A 20,679-nucleotide genomic window follows, 5' to 3' on the forward strand; every position below is an offset into this window, starting at 1 on the left:
ATCAGAATGCGTAACTTGCTTTGTGAATACACTGTTTCCTTAAAAACAAGCTACACGCAATGTTGCATCCTAAACTGTCTGAACATAAAGAATACACAGAGTAACTTCTAAAAAGTAGCTAATCCTTCCATATATTCATTATATGCTATTATTTCAGGAGCTCTGAATATTTTTTCAGTATATTTGGTAAAAGTTTGGTCTGTTACAGTTGGATACATGTTTTTGTCATTTTGCACTTTATCAACTAAAATGTTATTTTTGTCAACTAAAATTTTGTTCTAATTCAGTCAGAGTAAAATTGACTAAAATTAATGAATTTGACATGATGAAATACTGACCAAATTCAAAGAACATTTGTCGAAAGACAAAATGTATGACTAAAATAAGCTGAGAATTTACACTGTCTTGTGCATCGTTTGCAATTCCTAAACAATGCAATCACAAGCCTATTTATGAGATGAACCGACTTTTGACATTTTTTACCCCTTTGTTGCACTACATTTAGAATTTTAGCCAGTAAATAAAAAATACAAGATATAATTTGAGCAACTTCAGAGATTTATTACAGCACCAATATATTATTCCTCTGAATAACATTGTTTTGAACAAATCCATTTTCCAGAAAAAGAACCTTGAGAAAATAGCAAGAATATATTTCTCCAAATATTTTACATTGCACAGTTTTTACTATTATGTCCAGTGGTTTAAAACTCAGATACTACAGTGTCCTGATTTTTCTTTTACAATATGAGGATGTCATAATGGTTTGCACATGCCAAAAAGAGTAAATGTCAAAATAGACCGGAAAGTCGAAGAGGAAACCAAAGAGAGAGAGAGAAAAAAAAAGTCATAGTAAAGTAGATTTTGTTAAAGAACTGAGATAAAAGAACTGTCATCCTCTTCAAAGTGTACTGATAAATTGCAGCTTGTCAAAATAGTTTTTTTATTAAAATGAAGCAAGGTTTGGTCTGTTTGGTTTCAAATATAAAACGCCAAAAGAATAAATCACAAAGTACATAAGAACAACTGAAAGGGGTGCAATGTAAAGGTTTGCACAGCCTATGTATGCATGCTAAATAAGACATAATCAGAACAACTGTTCAAGCCATAATAAATAGCTTGCCTCTTGATTTTCATATAGGGAGACCAATTCAACAAATATTTAATTTCCTAGCCTAACAAACATTTTCTAATCTATATGTAATTAAACTAAAAAAATATTTTACAGTGAAGTAAAACAATTCAACTATAGCTCCATTGACACAGTCAATGCCATCAACTCTGTGTAAGACTGGGAAAAAAATCCACATTTTATTGAGTCTTTTCTTACGTAATGCTTGAATGTTTTTTGTGAGGATGCAAGGCTTTGCAGAAACTTTTCGGTTTCTGTAAAAATGAACTCATCACTTTCTTCAAAATGTGATATTTATTCTAATGATCCAGTGCAGGACATGTCTATCAAACAGGAAAAAACAAAACAAACAAAATAAAAAAACAGCAGCATGATGTATCAAATTATGAACCGACTCTGGATTGGTATCATTTGGTTAACTCAACACCATTGTACTACTAAACAGAGTTGCTAAGTGTAAATGCAGGGATTGCAGCCATTTGAGTGGTCATATCGCAGGTGGGTCAGTCTATGAGTGTGCATCTGAAACAAAATCAATGTAGATTATCAGTAGATGGAAGGAATCTTGTGAAGAGCATTTACAGAAAAACAGGAAACCATTCTGCTCTTACCTCCTTTAGAGCTTTTGCTGGGGTTGGGGGTGGTGGAGTACTTCGGAGGGTATCGAATAAATAGACGCTCCTCCTCTTTCTTAATCCAGCGCAGCAGTTTGGTGATGGCGTTAATGGCACAGGTTTTTGTGACAAGAGGACTGAAGCAGGTGTACAATTCAAATTTGCTTGTGACCTGTGATGAGAAATTGAATTAAAGTATGTAATTTAAGTGCCTTCTGCCTGGGTTTCCACACCATTTGACCAATACATTTCCATCACTTTTCCAGTCATTCATGATTTCTGAATAAGGTTTTTATAGATATTACATTCACGAGAAACAATTCAAGCCAATAAAACATTTTACAGCCTCACTGCAACCAAGATTTTTGCTTTTTTTTAAATAAAATGAGGGATGAGTCGACATACTCCTCTTTGAATCTCTGTTATTGTTTTCTCTTTTAATATTGTGTTTCTCTGAAGCACAGCTGTAGCCCTATATTTAACTGCCCTGCAGGCAGACATTCAGACAAGGATCAACTACACTCACCGAACACTTTATTTGGAACACCTGTACACCTACTTATGCGATTATCTAAGCAGTGCATTGCGTAAAATCACGCAGATACAGGTCAGGAGCTTCAGTTAATATTCACATCAACCATCAGAATGGGGAAAAATCTCTTACAAAAAATCTAGAGTTGCTGCAAACTTGCTGCAAATTCGCCACTCATTATTTCACATGTAAATGAGCTTTGCAGCAAACTCTTCATTGTCGCCAAAGGTTTGCTGCAAGTTCACCACTACCGGCGAAGAGCTGAAAACTTCTGGCAAACCTTTGCTGCGAATAGCAAGCTTATTTGCATGTGAAAATAATGAGTGCCAAATTTGCGGCAAATTTTCAGTAAGTTTGCGGCAAGTTTTCCAGAACTCTAGATTTGATCTCAGTGAAATGGAGCATGGCATGATTGTTGGTGCCGGATGGGCTGGTTTGAGTATTTCTGTAACTGCTGATCTCCTGGGATATTTACACACAACAGTCTCTAGAGTTTACTCAGATTGGTGGCAAAAACAAAAAACATCCAGCGAGCGGCAGTTCTGCGGACGGAAATGCCTCGTTGATGAGAGAGGTCAACAGAGAATGGCCAGACTGGTTCGAGCTGACAGAAAGGCTATGGTAACTCAGATAACCACTCTGTACAACTGTAGAGAGCAGAATAGCATCACAGAATGCACAACATGTCGAACCTTGAAGCGAATGGGCTGCAACAGAAGAAGACCACGGTAGGCACATTATTAGGACAATAGTGTTCATAATAAATGCTCTGTGAGTGTATATTATGAAGGCAGATTTTACCAAAAGGATTAAATGTGTTTTTAGAACCAGTTTTTTTCATTTAAGTCAGGTCATGGACATGTGGGGAAGTTTCCCCCCACAATGTTCATAAGAAACTTACTATACTGCTCACATACCCAAGCCAGCAGAGTCTCACGTTCAGCCACGTGATAGATGAGCTTTAGGGGGCGTGAGGTACTGTGGATACGGCCGTGCAGGTCTCTGTACAGGTCTAGAAGTCTCATTCTCTCCTCCTCACTGCTGTAAGGGGCTTCCATTTCAGGGCTGCAGAGGCACATATACAATAAACCCATGAGGCACGGAAGGGGTGAAAACATAGGTGTATTTGTCTATGACTCTTTTAGATCTCATTTGTGTTTGTCTGTCATTCTCAATCCCAATATTTTCAAAAAAGTATATTAGTGGCGCCTCATTGTAGCGCACAATCTCATGACAAGCAGAGTGCTCTCAATAAAAGAGCTTTTCGTCTCCATTCATCTGCATCTCTTCTTAAATAATAGGCTCAATTAAGAAAACATACTTTCAATTTCTTTCAGTTCTCCCGTAAAATTCATTTTTCAAATATGTGAGACTGTGACCATGAGCTCAGCTATAGTGAACATTGCAAGCTCTTGGATACTTTTCAAAGGCAGTTTAAGTGTGTTCTTCATGAGGCTTTGACTCACAGCAAAGTGCTTCAGTAATTAGAAAGGCTACAAAATTTTACATGAATACCAAGTACAAATAAAAAACACTTGCCAATTGGAAACACCAAGTTAAACATCAAAGCACATACATTTATTTTGTGTATAATCACAAAGGTGTTCACAACAAGCAAAATGCCCCAAACTTGCAATTTGGGCTGCCTTAATAGCAGTGTTAATCTCGTCATTGAAATTACTTAGGAAAATGTATACGAAGGTTTTTTTGGATTTGGTCAAAGATAGCGGAAACGAGACGAAAAAGATGCATTATTACGACAATCAAATGGTTTTAATTCAAACACACTGTTGACAAAAATATGATGAGAAAAAAATTATAATACTGCAAGATATTAACAATGAACTAACACAATTTATTTATTTTTGTTTTAAATCTAGAAACAATTTATTTAAATAATTAATTCATTGTATGGTGGGGATCTCCCTTGCTTGAGCTGTTAGAGCTAAACTCTGTACAATTAACACATCCTACATACACTACCGGTCAAAAGTTTAGGGTCATTTACTCATTCTTTATTTTATTTTATTTTTTCACATTTTAGAATAATAGTAAAGTCATCACAACTATGGAATAACAGAAATGGAAATATGGGAATTATGTTGTGACTAAACAAAATCCAAAATAAATCAAAACTGTGTTATATTTTAGCATCTTCAAAGTAGTCACCCTTTGGCTAGAATTTGCAGACATGTACTCTTGACATTTTCTCAACCAACTTCTTGAGGTATCACCCTGGGATGCTTTTTAAACAGTATTGAAGGAGTTCCCATCTATGTTGGGCACTTATTGGCTTCTTTATTATTTGGTCAGTCATCAATTTCAAAAACTTTTTTTTTTTAATTAATTAATTTTTGTTTTATAATGAAATAAATTAATATGGTGGCACAATTATATTTTTGTCTACAAAACTAATTTCAAACATTTAAGCAAACGCCTTCAGATCAAAAGATTTTTAAGATCATGAGAAATGTTTCATGCAAGTGACCCCAAACTTTTGACAGGTAGTGTATGTGAGATACATTTTTCACATATCGTCATATCGTTTTTTTGTTGTTTTTTTGTTTTTTTGAATAAAATTAGATGCCATTTTAGTAAAAAAAAAAAAAGTTACATTGACTAAAAGTAATGAATATTGCATGATGAAATATTCAAAAGACAAAAATTCTGGCTATAAAAACATTTTATTCTTTTATTATAAAACACTGCTTTATATGTGAATTTTATAAAAACATTTGCAGTTCACATTTCACCTGAAAATATGGAAGAGAAAAAAGAAATAACATTTTGCAAATCTAAAACAAAACCTATCTTTAGCACGATTAAAATGTTCTGCATTGTGACATTATTGTCACGGAAATTAAGCACATTTTCCTCCAACATTTTCATAACTGTAATGTGGATGTTTTATTTTATTTTTATTTATTTTTTGTTCTTGAATTGTCATGTAATACTGTAATCAGCATAAATAAGGTAGTACAACCAATTATTTTCACATTACTGTAATTAGAGTGAGATATTTTTTTTAGCATTACAGTAATGAGAATGGGGGAATTAAAGGGATAGTTCACCCAAAAATGAAAATTCTCTCATCATTTTCTCACCCTCATGCCATCCCAGATGTGTCACTTATTTCATCTGCAGAACACAAACAAAGATTTTTAGAAGAATATTTCAGCTCTGTAGGTCAATGCAAGTGAATGGTGATCAGGGGCCAGATACATAAAACATTCTTAAGAAGAAAATTCTTATTAACTACCAATTTTTTCTTAATTTCTAACTTAAGAAAAAAGTTACAAATATTTAGTATTACTGAAAAAAACTTCTTAAGAAAGTTCTTTGAATTAAGAATTCAAAGTCTCAAAAAAAAAAAAAAAAAAAAAAGTTCTTTAAAATCATTTTAAAATAACATCTTAAAGTTACGATAACATCACAGTTGTCTTAAATCTAAAAAATTAAGATGTTTAATTTATTTACTGGGTTGTTTTAAATGTGACGTGTTCTATCAAGCTGAGTCAGAAGTCGCACAGGGCTTTATGTAGAAATGCGATTTTAGACCAAAATACGTTTTGACTAGTTTGTGTTTTATGTAACTTTTATTTTCAGCTTTCAAACCATGAATAAATGTTATTATGAAATTCAAAAATTCAAATTTTGAAGCTTATTAATGTGGTGACCAATTATGCTATTCAATTCAAACAGATGTGCTGCATACGTGTGCTCTCTCCACAATCTTTAGAGTCCATAGAAATATCCAGCATTTACATTAACAAAAAAAAAGGGATCGGGAGGTGCTTGCTACTTAAAAAAAAAAAAAGGTTAAGAGATAGATAAATGTATCATTATGATTTACCACTACTGAAGTATTGAATTGGTTGTATTAGACAAGGCAACCTCATGAGCAGAAGTATAATCAGACAATGTCAAAGCCTGTCACGTGGCATTCTTAAGAAAACTGCACTTATAATTCTCTCTTATAAAACTCTTATAATTTATCCTTAGAACTTTATTTTTTTCTTCTTTATTTTTTCTTCTTGTGAATCCGTTATCCGTAATCCAACCTTTGAAGCTCCAAAAATCACATAAAGGAAACATTAAAGTAATTAATAATACTCCTGCTGTTAAATCCATATCTTCAGAATCGATATAATAGGTGTGGGTAAGAAACAGATCAAAATTGTAATCTTTTTTTTACTCTAAATCTCCACTTTCACTTTTACATCTGATTGTCACATGTGGTGCCTGTTTTGTTTCACTTTCACACCTGAAAGTGAAAGTTAAAGTGGAGATTTAGAGTATAAAAGGACTTAAATATTGATCGGTTCCTCACCCACACCTATTATATCGCTTCTGAAGATATGGATTTAAACACTGATGTCATTTGAATTACTTTTATGTTTCCTTTATGTGATTTTTGGAGCTACAAAGGTCTGATCACCATTCACTTGCACTGTATGGACCTACAGGGCTGAGATATTCTTCTAAAAATCTTAATTTGTGTTCTGCTGAAGAAAGAAAGTCATACACATTTGGGATGGCATGAGGGTAAGTAAATGATAAGAGAATTTTAATTTTTGGGTGAACTACCCCTTTAACGATCATAAAATGCACAAGGTCACAATGCAGCTAACCTTAAATGGTCTTAAAAATAGACTTAATTTTCTTTAGGCAAAACTGAATTTCTTAGCATTTTATTTTGTATTGCAGGTGAAATATGACATGGACCCCTTGATTTTGTGAGCTTTACCTTTATGAATTCTCAACCCTCTATACATTTGCTTTACCTGGTGAACTGTGTTAGTTGTCGATGGTTGTCTGGCACATCAAAGGGCTTGTACATGAAATGCCTGAGATCAGAAACTCCCACCTGACTAACACTGTACGAGTGAGCTTTCGCTATGGAGTTCAGTGCATTCTGCGCTTGCATCGCCTCCTCGATCTTCCTCTTACACTCAGCCATGGAATAAAATGCCTCTTTATCAGTGGAGAGAAGAACCAGACACACAGTACATTCTGGAGGGTCCAGATAGGAAATGTATGCATAAAAGTAACAGTCAGGGTTAAAACTGGGCAGACAGATGGGCGTCCAGATCTCCCCGGCCTGGAAGGCAGAAGAGGCCCCGATGAGATTAAGCAGAAGGTGGAGGTCAGCAGGGTCCAGTCTGGCATCTTCAATGACCATCTTCTCTTGGACTATGGTGAGCAGCTGGTTCTTGGCTATGAGGATGGAGAAGACCAGGTTGGGCGTGATGGCCTTTAGGAGGATCTGGCTGAGGGAGTCCCTGAGAGACGAGGCCAGGGGGAGACAGTGCACAGCGGAGAGTAAGAAGCTGGGGTCCGAGTCCAAGAGGTTCAGGAGACCATCGAGAATCTTCTCCGAGCCAACCAGTAGACGGCGCAGGTCGTAGTTCTTCTTGTGCTCAAAGATGCGGGTGATGCTGGCCTGCGTGAGCATGCTGACGATCTGGTTATAGACGTAGAGCAGCTCGTGACGGAGCTGCTGCTCTGACTGGCGGCTGCAGGAGACGGCCACCAGCACCAGAGGACCTCTCTGCATGAACACAACCGTATGTTCATCTACAAGAGAGAATGTGACAACAAAGGTGAAGAAACCAGACGAACTTTATTTGTTCAGCAAATTCATTCAAAGGATTTACACACTTTGACACACTCCATTTAAGCAAATATCTCCCAAATTCTCATCAACGTAATTTGTCCAGCCATTTAAAAAAAATAAAATTGGAATTTCAATTACTTTCAATGATGATTGTCTTTAGACGCTAATTTATACATATATATATATATATATATATATATATATATATATATATATATATATATATATATATATATATTTTTAAAAAAAATGTGATACAATTAATTTACAATTAAAATATAACCAGAGTAACTAAAAGTTTGTCTAATCTGACTTAACAAAGTTTTACTTGTTAAATTATTATTTCTTCACACAAATTAATTAAATTAAATGATTTGATTTGTCTAATCTAGCACAGCTTGCTCCTTTTAATTTGCATAAATTCAGTTCTTGGTAACCACATAATATTCAACTATGTTAGAAATCAAGTAAAATTAAGTTAAACAATTTAAAGACCCCATGAAATCACCGAGTGCAGTTTTCATTCCTGTTTTTTTATATTTCCTTTTGCAACATGAAGGTGATACAGGCCATTTTTGAAACAGGGTTATTCCATGTCAAATCAACCAAATTTCCCTGGCAGAATATTTTTATTTTGTTAATTTTTCTGAAGAAAGATAAACATAAATGACGAAGAAAGCCAAAATATTAAATGCCGTGGACCAGTATTTACAGAGTAATCCATTATTTTGTAGAGGGGGGTCAAAATGTCAATTTTCACCCATGATTTTAGACAAAACTACAGGTAAAAAAAATAACCTTGGAAAGGTGGCTGCATCATTATTTTATTGTTTACACAGAGATAGGTAGGTCTACTACTAAAATCAGTTGACTTCAGCACCACTTGTTGCTTTACATGCCAATGGTATTAGTCCAAAAATGGGGGAAACACTTTTTTGTGTTGTTTTTCCAAAGTTGGAGTGCCTATAACTACAGAAGTATTAAAGATATCTTAATGTCCTTTGAGATACTGGTTCATGATAAACTTTCCTTTTTGTATCTTAATTGATTAGGCCCTATATAGTTAAATGCTAGAGATAAGAGGCTCTCAATGTGGCTCCATGCGTAAAGTGTTAAATTACGTTTTTAAGAGGTCGAAAACCAAATAGGGTCACATGGTAGCTATTTTGTCTTGTCCAACAATACAATGCAAATAAATCATCAATTTGATTAGTGGCATTTAATATTTTGGCTTTTATCAACATTTATGCATTTCTTTCACCCTTAAAAAAAATTAGCAAAAGCTCAATTTTAAGCCAGGGACCTCTGGTTGAGTTGACACAGAATGACCATACAGCCATTAGCTTTTAGTTTACAGTCATAATTGATTTGCTAGAGAGAATCTTATTTCACAAAAATTTGTATACAGCCCTAAGTGCAGGTTGACTAATCAATGACTTTTCACACTTGAAACACGCTAACCCTGGGTTATTCTAAAGCCCTGGTAAATGGAATCCTGGGTTATCCTGTTTCATACTGTTTATACTTTACCCTGGATTAATAATTAATCCTGGGTATTCATGTTCCGATGTTTCACACTGTTCATTCGTAAACCCCTGGTTAATGTTCTTATTTGCATATTTGCAGAGTCGATACCAATGATTGGACAAATACAGCTTATGACAGACATGCAACCTGTCAGTGGAGCTGCTCTGCTCTTCTGTGGAAATGTCGCCAAGCAAATCATCTCTGTTTGTCTTTTGTATTCTGAAATATGCCTCGAAAACACAGAATACTGACTCTTCATCATGGCAGTTATCGCATTTGCCACCACCGTTCGACACTTTACCAGTTTTCCTCAGACGGAGAACGTATAAAAACAGCACGTGAAAGTTTCAGCAATGGTACAAAGCGAATGAATATTTAATGAGGTATGTATTGAGGCTTTATTTGATTGGTTGTCTGTTGCTAAACAACTTTCTGTAACATTCAAACACTGCATCGTTTCACACTGTATACCTTTGGCACAGCAACACGGGGCTAACCCTGCTCCGGAACGAGATTTTATAACCCCCCCAGCCAACACTTCCATGTGGGCCCCATGTGGGTTTTTGATAGGCTGTTACTTGGGCTGTGAATGGGCAACCCAAATGGAGTCCAGAAAAATTTGTCCATCAGCTCCACATGGGCCCCATGTGTTTTAGCCCATGTGGGAAAAAGATGGGGACATTGTAGGCACTAAGAGGGGCCCATGTGGATGTTCATTATATGGGTCCACTTGGGTCCCAAATGGGTGCTAACAATGGGGCCAAGGTGAGCTACAAATAGAGCCCTTATGGGGCCCATATGGGTGATCACGCTGGACCCACAATGGCTCCTTATTATTTCCTCTTCTATGGGGCTTTTGTGGGGCCAGAGTGGGCTAAAAGTGGGCCCCTTTTAATTTAATAAACCTGATTGATGTGGGTCAAGTTAATGTGCTACTCTGCACTTTTGAACCACTCCAACTCTGTTACATTGTTTTTGTAAACCTGTGCCTGACCAAACCAAGAATGCCTAAAGTCAGCTGAGTTTGTCACTATAGCTCTAATATTTTAATGTCCAAGAAATTACATAACATAATATTTGAACTATGATGAAAATGACTTCAAATCATCAGAATGTGTAAATCATGTTTTTATTCAAGTTGATTACATCAAGACAAAAGACAGAATAAACCTCTGAAATAAATCTGGACAAAAAGCACTCATTCCTGGGCCTGAACAGACTCCTCAGCTTCATACCTAAAGAAAAGCACAGAAAAACAAGACATAGAAAAGGCAATTTAGTCAATTTTAAATACTACCAGAACTGCAGAAAATTAACAGGAGCATCACTTTAACGCATTCATGATAAATAGGCCATGCAAATGAATTTTATCTCTACAGAACTGAAAAAAATTGTCACTTAAAGGGATAGTTCACCCTAAAATGAAAATGTTCTCATCATTTACTCACCCGTATGCCATCCCAGATGTACATGACTTTCTTTCTTCAGCAGAATATAAACTAAGATATTTATAAGAATTTCTCAGCTCTTTTGGTCCATACAATGCAAGTGAATGGGTGCCAACATTTTGAAGCTCCAAAAATCACACAAGTCAGCATAAAAGTAATCCATACGTCTCCAGTGGTTAAATCAATGTCTTCAGAGGATATGATAGGTGTGGGTGAGAGACAGATCAATATTTAATTATTATCAATATTTTTACTATAAATTCTCCTCCCCGCTCAGTCAATCTCCACTTTAACTTTCACATTCTTCTTTGTGTTTTTGGTGATTCACTTTCTTCATGCATATACCCCATACTGGGCAGGAAGAAGAATTCCTAGCAAAAATGGACTTAAAGGGTTAGTTCACCCAAAAATAAATCCTCTCATGATTTACTGACCTTTAAGCCATCCCAGATATGTGACTTTCCTTCTTTAGCAGAACTGAAGTTAAGATTTTTATAAGCACATTTCAGCTCTTTTTGTCCATACAATGTAAGTATACAGGTCTCCTGGTCCAAAAGGCATATTTAGGCAGTATAAAAGTAATCTACAAGACTCCAGTCAATCAATTAACGTCTTCTGACGCAAATCGATAGGTTTGTGTAAAAAAAAAATAAAAAAACTCGATAGCTGTCTCCTCTTTCTTCTGACAGTTGGCAGCAAAGGGTTCTGCTTCAGGTTACCTGTGAAGCAAAATAATAATTTCTTTTTAAGTCAAGGTTACTACTGCAGCAACAACGGCACAACTCATCAAACCCATAAACAATACAGCAAAAGTGTTTAGCTATGAAGCAAGTTACATGAGCATAGGCCAATCAGAGCAAAAAAACAAAAAAACTTATTCTTGTAAGCTCCATTTACCAAAACTTTGTTTACTTAAGTAAATGATGTTGAAATGTCTTTCTACATATTTAACAGGAAAAGTGTCAGTTAAAATCTTCATTTGAGTTCCAAGGAAAAAAGAAAATGTGAATTTGGACATGGTAAGCAAACAATGACAGAATGTCTCTATAAGCACCATTTCAAGTCAATTGGCTGTCTCTCTCTCTCTCTCTCCCTGATCTCATCACTGCCTTGGCCATTATCATGAGGCCTTTAAGGAGAAAAAGGTTTAGTGTTAGATAGATAAATAAATAAATAATAAAAATCCTCTGACAGTGATTTTTATTTGTAGCCCGCACATTTTATAGTGCAATTTGCTAGCTAACTGCAATTGTTATAATTTTTAATCTTTCGATTGCTAGATTATGTCAAGTTTCTGTTAAATCTAGGCTGGCTAACTTTCGTTAAAGTTCATTAAATCTTGGCTTTAACTTCCCTGAATTCCAAGTCTCCAATTATACAAAAGCAGCTGTAAAAGGTTAAATGCAGGCTATATATCTTACCTTGATAGTTTATATTCCTTGACACACAGGAGATGACGGTGTTCAGGTGGTGACCTTTCTTTTTTTTTAAAGAAAAGGCGGGAGGAGGCATGCTGACACATGTCGATCGTCAAAGCTTGTGGGGAGGGACTGCATGATGCAAGTGCTTTGATTGATCAAGTGCTGTGTGACTTATTTAGATAAGAAAAATTTTGTTTTTGAGCAGCACATTTTGTAAAAATATCAATAAATTAAAACATGAACACAGTGTGTGTGTGTGTGTGTATATATATATATATATTTTGTATATACACACACAGTACACACAAAACAATTTAAAAATGCACAGAATTTATGTCATATTCTTTTAACCATATTAAGTTAAAATTGAATCAATATTTTTTATTTTATACAATCATAGTTGTTACCTAGTAAATTAAATCAACTGCAAATACAAACAGAAATGAAGTAATTTTTATATAAGCTATAGCCCAAATGGGCAGCCTAACTGTGGCCCACAACCTTAACCCAGCTGGGGCCCACATTCAGCCCATCAAAGTGCCCACTCTTATCCAATGCCCAGATGGCGCCCATATAATCCACTTAAATCCCATGTGGGGCCCACTTGGACATGTTGCCTGGGAGTAGTGCTAACCCCCTGTCAAAATTACAAGTGTGAGATGTTGCTTTACCCGGGGTTAAAAGCGGGGTTTAGAAGGAAGATAACACAGGGTTAAGTGCAGTGTTAAAAGCCTTTATCCACAGTTTTCCTGAGCAACCACTGGGCGGTGCCATGTTGATTCTTATTGCCTGTTTTGTATTTCCGGTCTCGAGACGCCAAGTAAAAACTGCCAAAATGAGCGATCCAGTGAAGAACAACCATTTAAGTTGTATAATAATTGGAGTAAAATTTATTTCAGGCTCAACCTGTGCCATTGTTGGCTGTCATAACAACTCAGAATAATTAATGATATCAATGTAACTAACCTCTGACCATGACCTCTTCATGTCATCTACACACTCAGGTGAGGCAGTCTATAAAAAAAAAAGGTCATCTCGACTCTGAAGTATCGACATGTTTTTTTGACAATTTTTACAAATGTAATACCTTAAACATTACATTATCTGCTAAGAATATACAACGATGCGAGTGAAAACACTGGAGACCGGAAACTGTACAGATTGTACAATTGTACAGAGTGGTTATCTGAGTTACCATAGACATTGTCAGTTCAAAACAGTCTGGCCATTCTCTGTTGACCTCTCTCATCAACATGGCATTTCAGTCCACAGAACTGCCACTCACTAGATGTTTTTGGTTTTTGGCTTCTAAATTCTGAAGACTGTTGTGCGTGAAAATCACAGGAGATCAGCAGTTACAGAAATACTCAAACCAGCCCATCTGGGACTTACACAATATTAGGCAGGTGGTTTTAATGTTGTGGCTGATCAGTGTGTATATGTCATGTGATTCTAAAATGGCAGCCCCCATGAGGGCGCCCCTGCCCCATGTAGAATAAAGCAGCTTTTATAAGGTTACTGATATGACTTGAGTCTTCATCTCATGTGAGTGGTCATGATTTTATACATAAGTTTCAAAATTAAAATTAATTTCTTTAGGAGTAAAACTTTTTCAATGGGGAAAAATTACCAAGTGTACCTTTAATGAGGACTAAGGTTTATTATACTTCAGATATGATATGAAGTTAAAGACATAATGCATGTGCAGACAGAGCACATTTTTAAATAGTTGCATGCCCTTGATGCCCTTGATTAAATTTTGAACACTTCATTGTCTAATCAAAATATGCACAGAAGTGAGAAAATACAAAAATAGATAAATGTTGTCAATGATGACAGATTTATATAGCAAATCTCCTCGAGGTGTCAGTAATTGTTTTTATTTCATTTCTAGAGGCTGAAACAGTTGTTGTAACTGTAGAATCCTCTAGTGCTGGCCATAGAGGAACACAGAGAAAAAATAAAAATAAAACTCTCGGCAACTATCAGTATGCACTTTTCCAGATAACCGATAGTTCCAAAAAAGCAACTATCAGCACTGATTAATCAGTAAAATCGATATATCGGTCTACCTCTAATTATGTCTCCTTAAAAGTTAATTTTGACAAATTTAGTAGTACACCAGCACATACGTAGATGGCCTCCAAACTAACAAACATGGATTAAAAGCCACAAGAGACACTCAGATTTTGATTTCATGGGTTTTTTAAGCCAGTCTTTTCATATTAACAATTTAAGCCTAATCATTCAACTAGCGATAAATAAACATCTGTATGGAGGATAGCATAGGATTTATAGACAGTTGGAAGTGTTTTAGGGTAGGCCTGACCTGCTATAGAGAGACGGACTCCATCCCTCCAGGCAAGGTGCCGCTCTTCTCTCTAGTAATTTGGCTCATAGTCTTAATAATGATAGTATTTGACTAACTGGGGCCCAGGTCAGGAAGCAGACAAACACATAGAGTACTGCATCACCTAGATATCACATAGAGACTGTGTCTGTTCCCCGAACTACCAAACACAAAACTCTTACTAAATCATTTAGAACATTTTTTATTAAGGTCAAACTTGAAAAAAAAAAAAAAAAAATGTGAAGATAAACATCATATAAAAGATAGGGCTACTAAACATTAGATCTTTTTCAACCAAAGCTCTAATTGTAAATTATTACAGATCATAGTATGGATGTGCTCTGTTTGACTGAAACCTGGCTTAAACCGGATAAATATATTAGTTTAAATGAATCTACTCACCCAGGTTATTGTTACAAACATGAGCCTTGTCTGAAGGGTCGAGGACGAGGTGTTGCTACAATTTACAGTGACGTGTTTGATGTTACTCAGAGGACAGGATATAAGTCTTTTGAACTAATAATGCTTAATGTAACACCGTCAGATATAAATAAAAAAATCTCTGTCATCTTTTGCCCTTGCTACAGTATATAGATCACCTGGGCCTTATTCTGATCCAGGTCAACATATTTGAGCAAACTCATAGAAAATAACCACAACAATCCTAGGTGTTTATTCAGTACTGTGGCTAAATTGGTTAGGAATAAAGCATTGACTGAACCAGATATTCAGTTGCAGCACAATAGTAATGACTTCATGAATTTCTTTACTGATAAAATTGAAATAATCAGAAATAAAATTGGAATTATGCAATCAACTGACCTCACAAAACAGTGTCTCATAATTTTCCACACATGAAACTTCAATCTTTCGCAGTCACAGGTCATGAAGAGCTAACAAAACTTATCGAAACATCAAAAGCCACAACATGTATGTTAGATCCAATACCAACTAAGCTCTTAAAAGAGGTATTCCCTGTAATCTCAGAACCTCTTCTTAATATTATTAACTCCTCATGTCCCAAGAAATGTTAAAATGGCAGTTATCAAACCGCTTATTAAGAAGCCACAGCTTGTTCCTGGAGAATTGTCTAATTATAGACCGATTTCAAATCTCCCGTTTATGTCGAAAATACTAGAAAAGGTAGTATCCTTCCAAATATGTTCATTTCTACAGAGAAATAGTATATATTAACAATTTCAATCAGGATTTAGGCCACACCACAGTACAGAGGCTGTACTTATCAGAGTTACTAATGACTTGCTCTTTTCATCTTGTCAGTGCAGCTGCATTTCTCTTCTAGTGCTTTTAGATCTTAGTGCTGCCTTCGACACGATAGATCACGACATCCTCTTGAATAGGTTGGAGAATTATGTTGGCATTTGTGGACATTAGCATGGTTCAGGTCCTATTTAGCAGACTGCTACCACTTTGTCAGTGTAAACAAAGTTAAGTATGAAGTGCCACAGGGATCAGTTTTAGGGCCTCTGCTTTTCTCCTTATACATGCTTCCCCTGGGAGATATAATCAGGAATCATGGAATAAGTTTCCACTGTTATGCCGACGATACCCAACTTTATATTTCTTCGAAACCAGACAAAATTTCAGTGTATCAATGAAATCAATGATTGGATGGCCAGAAATTTCCTTCTACTCAATTCTGAAAAAACAGAGGTACTAGTTATTGGACCAAAAACCTCTAAAAATAAGCCGCTAAAATATAATTTGTCTCTCGATGTTACATCGTCTTCAACAGCAAAGAACTTAGGTGTTATATTTGATACCAATGTCATTTGAAAATCAAATTTCCAGTGTTTGTAGAACAGCATTCTTCCACCTAATAAATATTGCTAAGTTACGATATCCTCTCAGCTGCTGATGCCGAAAACCTCATTCATGCGTTCATGACCTCAAGACTACATTATTGTAATGCATTACAGGGAGGATGTCCAGCAAGTTCAATAAATAAACTTCAATTGGTTCAAAATGCAGCAGCCAGAGTACTGACTAAAACCAAGAAATATGATCATATTAGCCCCATTTTATCGCCGTTACATTGGCTACCTGTTCAATTTCGTATTAATTTTAAAATTCTGTTAACTACATACAAAGCTTTGAATGATCTAGCTCCACAGTATATAAGTGACCTTGTACCATGCTATATTCCATCACATTCATTACAATCACAAAACTCTGGCCTGTTAATAGATCCTAGAATATCAAAATCCACAAATGGAGATAGATCCTTTTCCTATTTAGCTCCTAAACTATGGAATATTCTCCCTAACACTGTTCGGGATGCAGACACACTCACTCAGTTTAAGTCTAGACTAAAGACTCATATATTTAACCAGGCATACACCTAATTTATCCATCAACTCACAATTAGGCTGCTTTAGTTAGGTCTGCCGGAACCAGAAACATCCATCATGATCTATAACTCTGCATAAAATTGAATTGCATCTACGCTAACATTAATTTTTTGGTTTCCATGTCTCAACCTCGGGATTCATATCCAGAGGTTACCAGAGCCAGATCCAGCTCCGTTCCTGCTCGGTGTCGGACTCCACTGCTACGTGTCGCTGAAAGATGACGACAAACTACAGGTGGTGCCAGCCAGACATCACTTCAGTCTTTTGACTTCAGAGGATAAACTGATGCCAACTCCAACTGTAAGACATTGGATAATTCATATGCCACTGCCTGAACCTTGGACTTAAGATGGACCCCACTGAACCTCACCGAAATGACCTGCCGGTTGAACTGCAATGCACCTCATTGATCTCTGCCTGCATCACCTTTGTTTACTGATGGACTACACTCTTGAAATGGAGTACATAGACTATCATTTAATTGCCAACAAATGCCTACATCAGCCAACTAACAAAGGACAATGCATCTATGTGACCTTCTGCAGTTAATCCAGGATGAACTTCAAAGACATTAGTCATTAATCTTAAAGTAAAAAAAAAAAAATTTTTAAACAATGGACCTTAAAGCTTACTTAATTTACAAATTTAAAACCATGAACTGCACTGCACATAAATAACTAATATTGGCATTATATTCATGCTGGTTAGCCAGAGGGGAACTGGCTCCCACGGTGAGTATGGTTTCTCCCAAGATTATTTTTCTCCATTAACCAACATTTTATGGAGTTTTGTGTTCCTTGCCACAGTTGCCTACAGCTTGCTCACATGGGTTCTAAATACAATTATTATTTAATTTCTATACAAAATTTACAATCATATTTAATCAAACTACACAATGATCACTCTAAGACTTTATATATATTACAGTTTAATTTTTTTGTTAATGCATGATTTCCTGTAAAGCTGCTTTGAAATGATGTGTGTTGTGAAAAGCGCTATACAAATAAAACTGACTTGACTTGTATTTCACAAGGGACTTACCCGAATAAACTGAGCGAATGATATTATCTCCACTCTGAACAAAGGAAACAAGAGCCATCATCACTCCCATGGTGGAAGACAGGGCCTCCTCGCTACCATATCGAGAGTAGATGGGCTTCCCAGCCTCACTCAGCACAAACACATGCTTCCTGTGTTGTCTCCATCTATCCGCTGTCACATCCTCATTCCTGTGCGAGGGAGGTCCAAGAGGTGTGCCGGTCTCGGAAAGAGGGGATGAGGCCCCTTTCATCCCCATTCCCTGCTCCTCCACTTTACCCCGGGCTAACACAGTTACAACAAACTCGCCCGAGTCATCATGGCCACTGTCCACTAGGGCAGAGTCCTCAGATGCTTTGCCAGAATCAGTCTCCGAACTGCCAGCACCCAAAGACCTGTCATAATCAACAATATGTAGCTTCTGAATATCTGTTAAATGTTCTTGTGGTTGAGTGTTCTCCTCTGATGTAAGGTCTGCTGACTCTGACTCCAAGATCCCCTCTGGGTCTGAAGACATCCTGTGATCTTCGTTCACACAATGGTTACCCTCTGTGATGAAGTCTGTGTGGTTTTCTGATGGGACATCACTGTCTGAATAAGCAACATCTGTAAAGCAAGTGGAAACATAGCATGTGAAAGACTAGGTTGACACAAATCTTGGGTAATCAGTTTGATCATATATTACTCAGAATATTATGCTTCTGCTCAGGGTTTCACCCAAAAATTAAATTCTGTCATCATTTACTCACCCTTATGTTGTTCCAAACCCATTTAAAGGGATAGTTCACCCAAAAATTACAATTCTCTCATCATGTACTCACCCTCATGCCAACCCAAATGTGTATGACTTTCTTTCTTCTACAGAACACAAATGAAGATTTTTAGAAGAATATCTCAGCTCTGTAGGCCCATACAAAGCAAGTCAACAGGGTCTAAAACTTTGAAGCTCAAAAAACCGCATAAAAATGTAAAAGTAGAAAATAACTTAAATATTTATCGGTTTCTCACCCACACCTATTATATCACTTCTGAAGACAGGGTCTTAACCTCTGGAGTCATATAGATTACTTTTATGCTGCCTTTATGTGCTTTAGGAGCTTCACATTTTTGGTACCCATTCACTTGCATTGTATAGACCGACAGAGCTGAGATATTCTTCTAAAAATCTTTGTTTGAGTTCAGCAGATGAAATAAGTCATACACATCTGGGATGGCACGAGGGTGAGTAAATGATGAGAGAATTTTCATTTTGGGTGAACTACCACTTTAAGTGGAACACAAAGGAGATGTGATGACTTTTATTGCACCTTTTTCCACACAATGAAAGTGAATCGTGACTGAGGCGTTTTTTGGGTGAACTAACCATTCAAAACTGCACCACTTAAAATAATTACCCGTCTGATCAAGACATTGAGGGAGGATGGATGGATCACATATCTTCACCTCCTCCACTGTTCCGAGTCTCTCGACTGTTCTGATCCATGTCAGCATTCAAACAACTGGATTTATAAATGAAAAATGACATGTATTACTTTCGTTTAATCTAATACAGCATAATCAACTACAAATATATCAGTAAAGCAGCTGAATGATGATACGGACAATAAATTACAAACCCGATTAATCCGATTACTGCTGTGTGTTATCCCATATCTGCACAGTCCGTGGAGTTTAAACACTGTCACGCAAGGCTTCAACAGTAAAGAGTTTAATAAAGATAACCAACTATATATTTAAATGAGTAAAATAATAAGAACTGGTTTGAATCACAGAGCTCGAGATTACAAAACAGTTACTTGAGCTCGTCTAAATTATTTATGGCAAAACCTCATTATGTCGTCCGACAATTGACTTCTCTCTTGAACTGAATCACTATTCGTCATTATCATATTCATATCCGATCAAATAAATTAGTCATCATTAAAACCAAAAGACATTCTTTTTTTTATGCTTAGCGAAACTAACTCAGCCGCCGGTACTTCAGGAAGCTTGACGATAAAAACACTGCAAAGCAAATAACCACGGTAACCACTTCCGGTTAACCCGTTTCAAAATAAAAGACTGCAATCTAAATAATAATAATAATAATAATAATAATAATAAATATATACACACACACTACCAGTCAAAAGTTTTGAAACACATTCTTTATCATACATACATACATACATACATACATATACACATACATATACACATACATATATATATATATATATATATATATATACATACATACATACATACATACATATACATACATACATACATACATACATATATATATATATATATATGGGAATTATGGTGGCTCAGTGGTTAAGGCTATGGGTTACTCATCAGAAGGTTGGGGGTTCAAGCCCCAGCACAGCCAAAATGCCACTGTTGGGCCCTTGACCCTGTCTGCTCCAGGGGTGCTCTATCATGGCTGACCCTGCACTCTGACCCCAGCTTAGCTGGGATATGTGAAAAAAAGAATTTCACTGTGTATGTATGATAATTATAAATCCAAAATAAATCAAAACTGTGTTATATTTTAGCATCTTCAAAGTAGTCACCCTTTACCTAGAATTTGCAGACATGTACTCTTGACATTTTCTCAACCAACTTCTTGAGGTATCACCCTGG

At 36.2% G+C, this 20,679-nt stretch overlaps 1 protein-coding gene across 1 annotated transcript; it reads right to left on the reverse strand.

Annotated features, from left to right (window-relative positions):
- Positions 1 to 537: 537 nt before the first annotated feature.
- mon1bb (MON1 secretory trafficking family member Bb) lies at positions 538 to 20,048 on the reverse strand. Its single transcript, XM_051675253.1, has 7 exons — positions 19,668 to 20,048; positions 19,446 to 19,550; positions 18,055 to 18,657; positions 7,063 to 7,855; positions 3,196 to 3,343; positions 1,744 to 1,918; positions 538 to 1,654 (listed from the first exon to the last, which is right to left on the reverse strand). Exons 2-7 carry the CDS (start codon positions 19,540 to 19,542, stop codon positions 1,641 to 1,643), a joined length of 1,830 nt encoding a protein of 609 aa, XP_051531213.1. The 5' UTR covers positions 19,543 to 19,550; positions 19,668 to 20,048; the 3' UTR covers positions 538 to 1,640.
- Positions 20,049 to 20,679: the final 631 nt, after the last annotated feature.

This window comes from Myxocyprinus asiaticus, chromosome 37 (genome assembly GCF_019703515.2).
Source record: "Myxocyprinus asiaticus isolate MX2 ecotype Aquarium Trade chromosome 37, UBuf_Myxa_2, whole genome shotgun sequence".
NCBI classification, from domain to species: Eukaryota; Metazoa; Chordata; class Actinopteri; order Cypriniformes; family Catostomidae; genus Myxocyprinus; species Myxocyprinus asiaticus.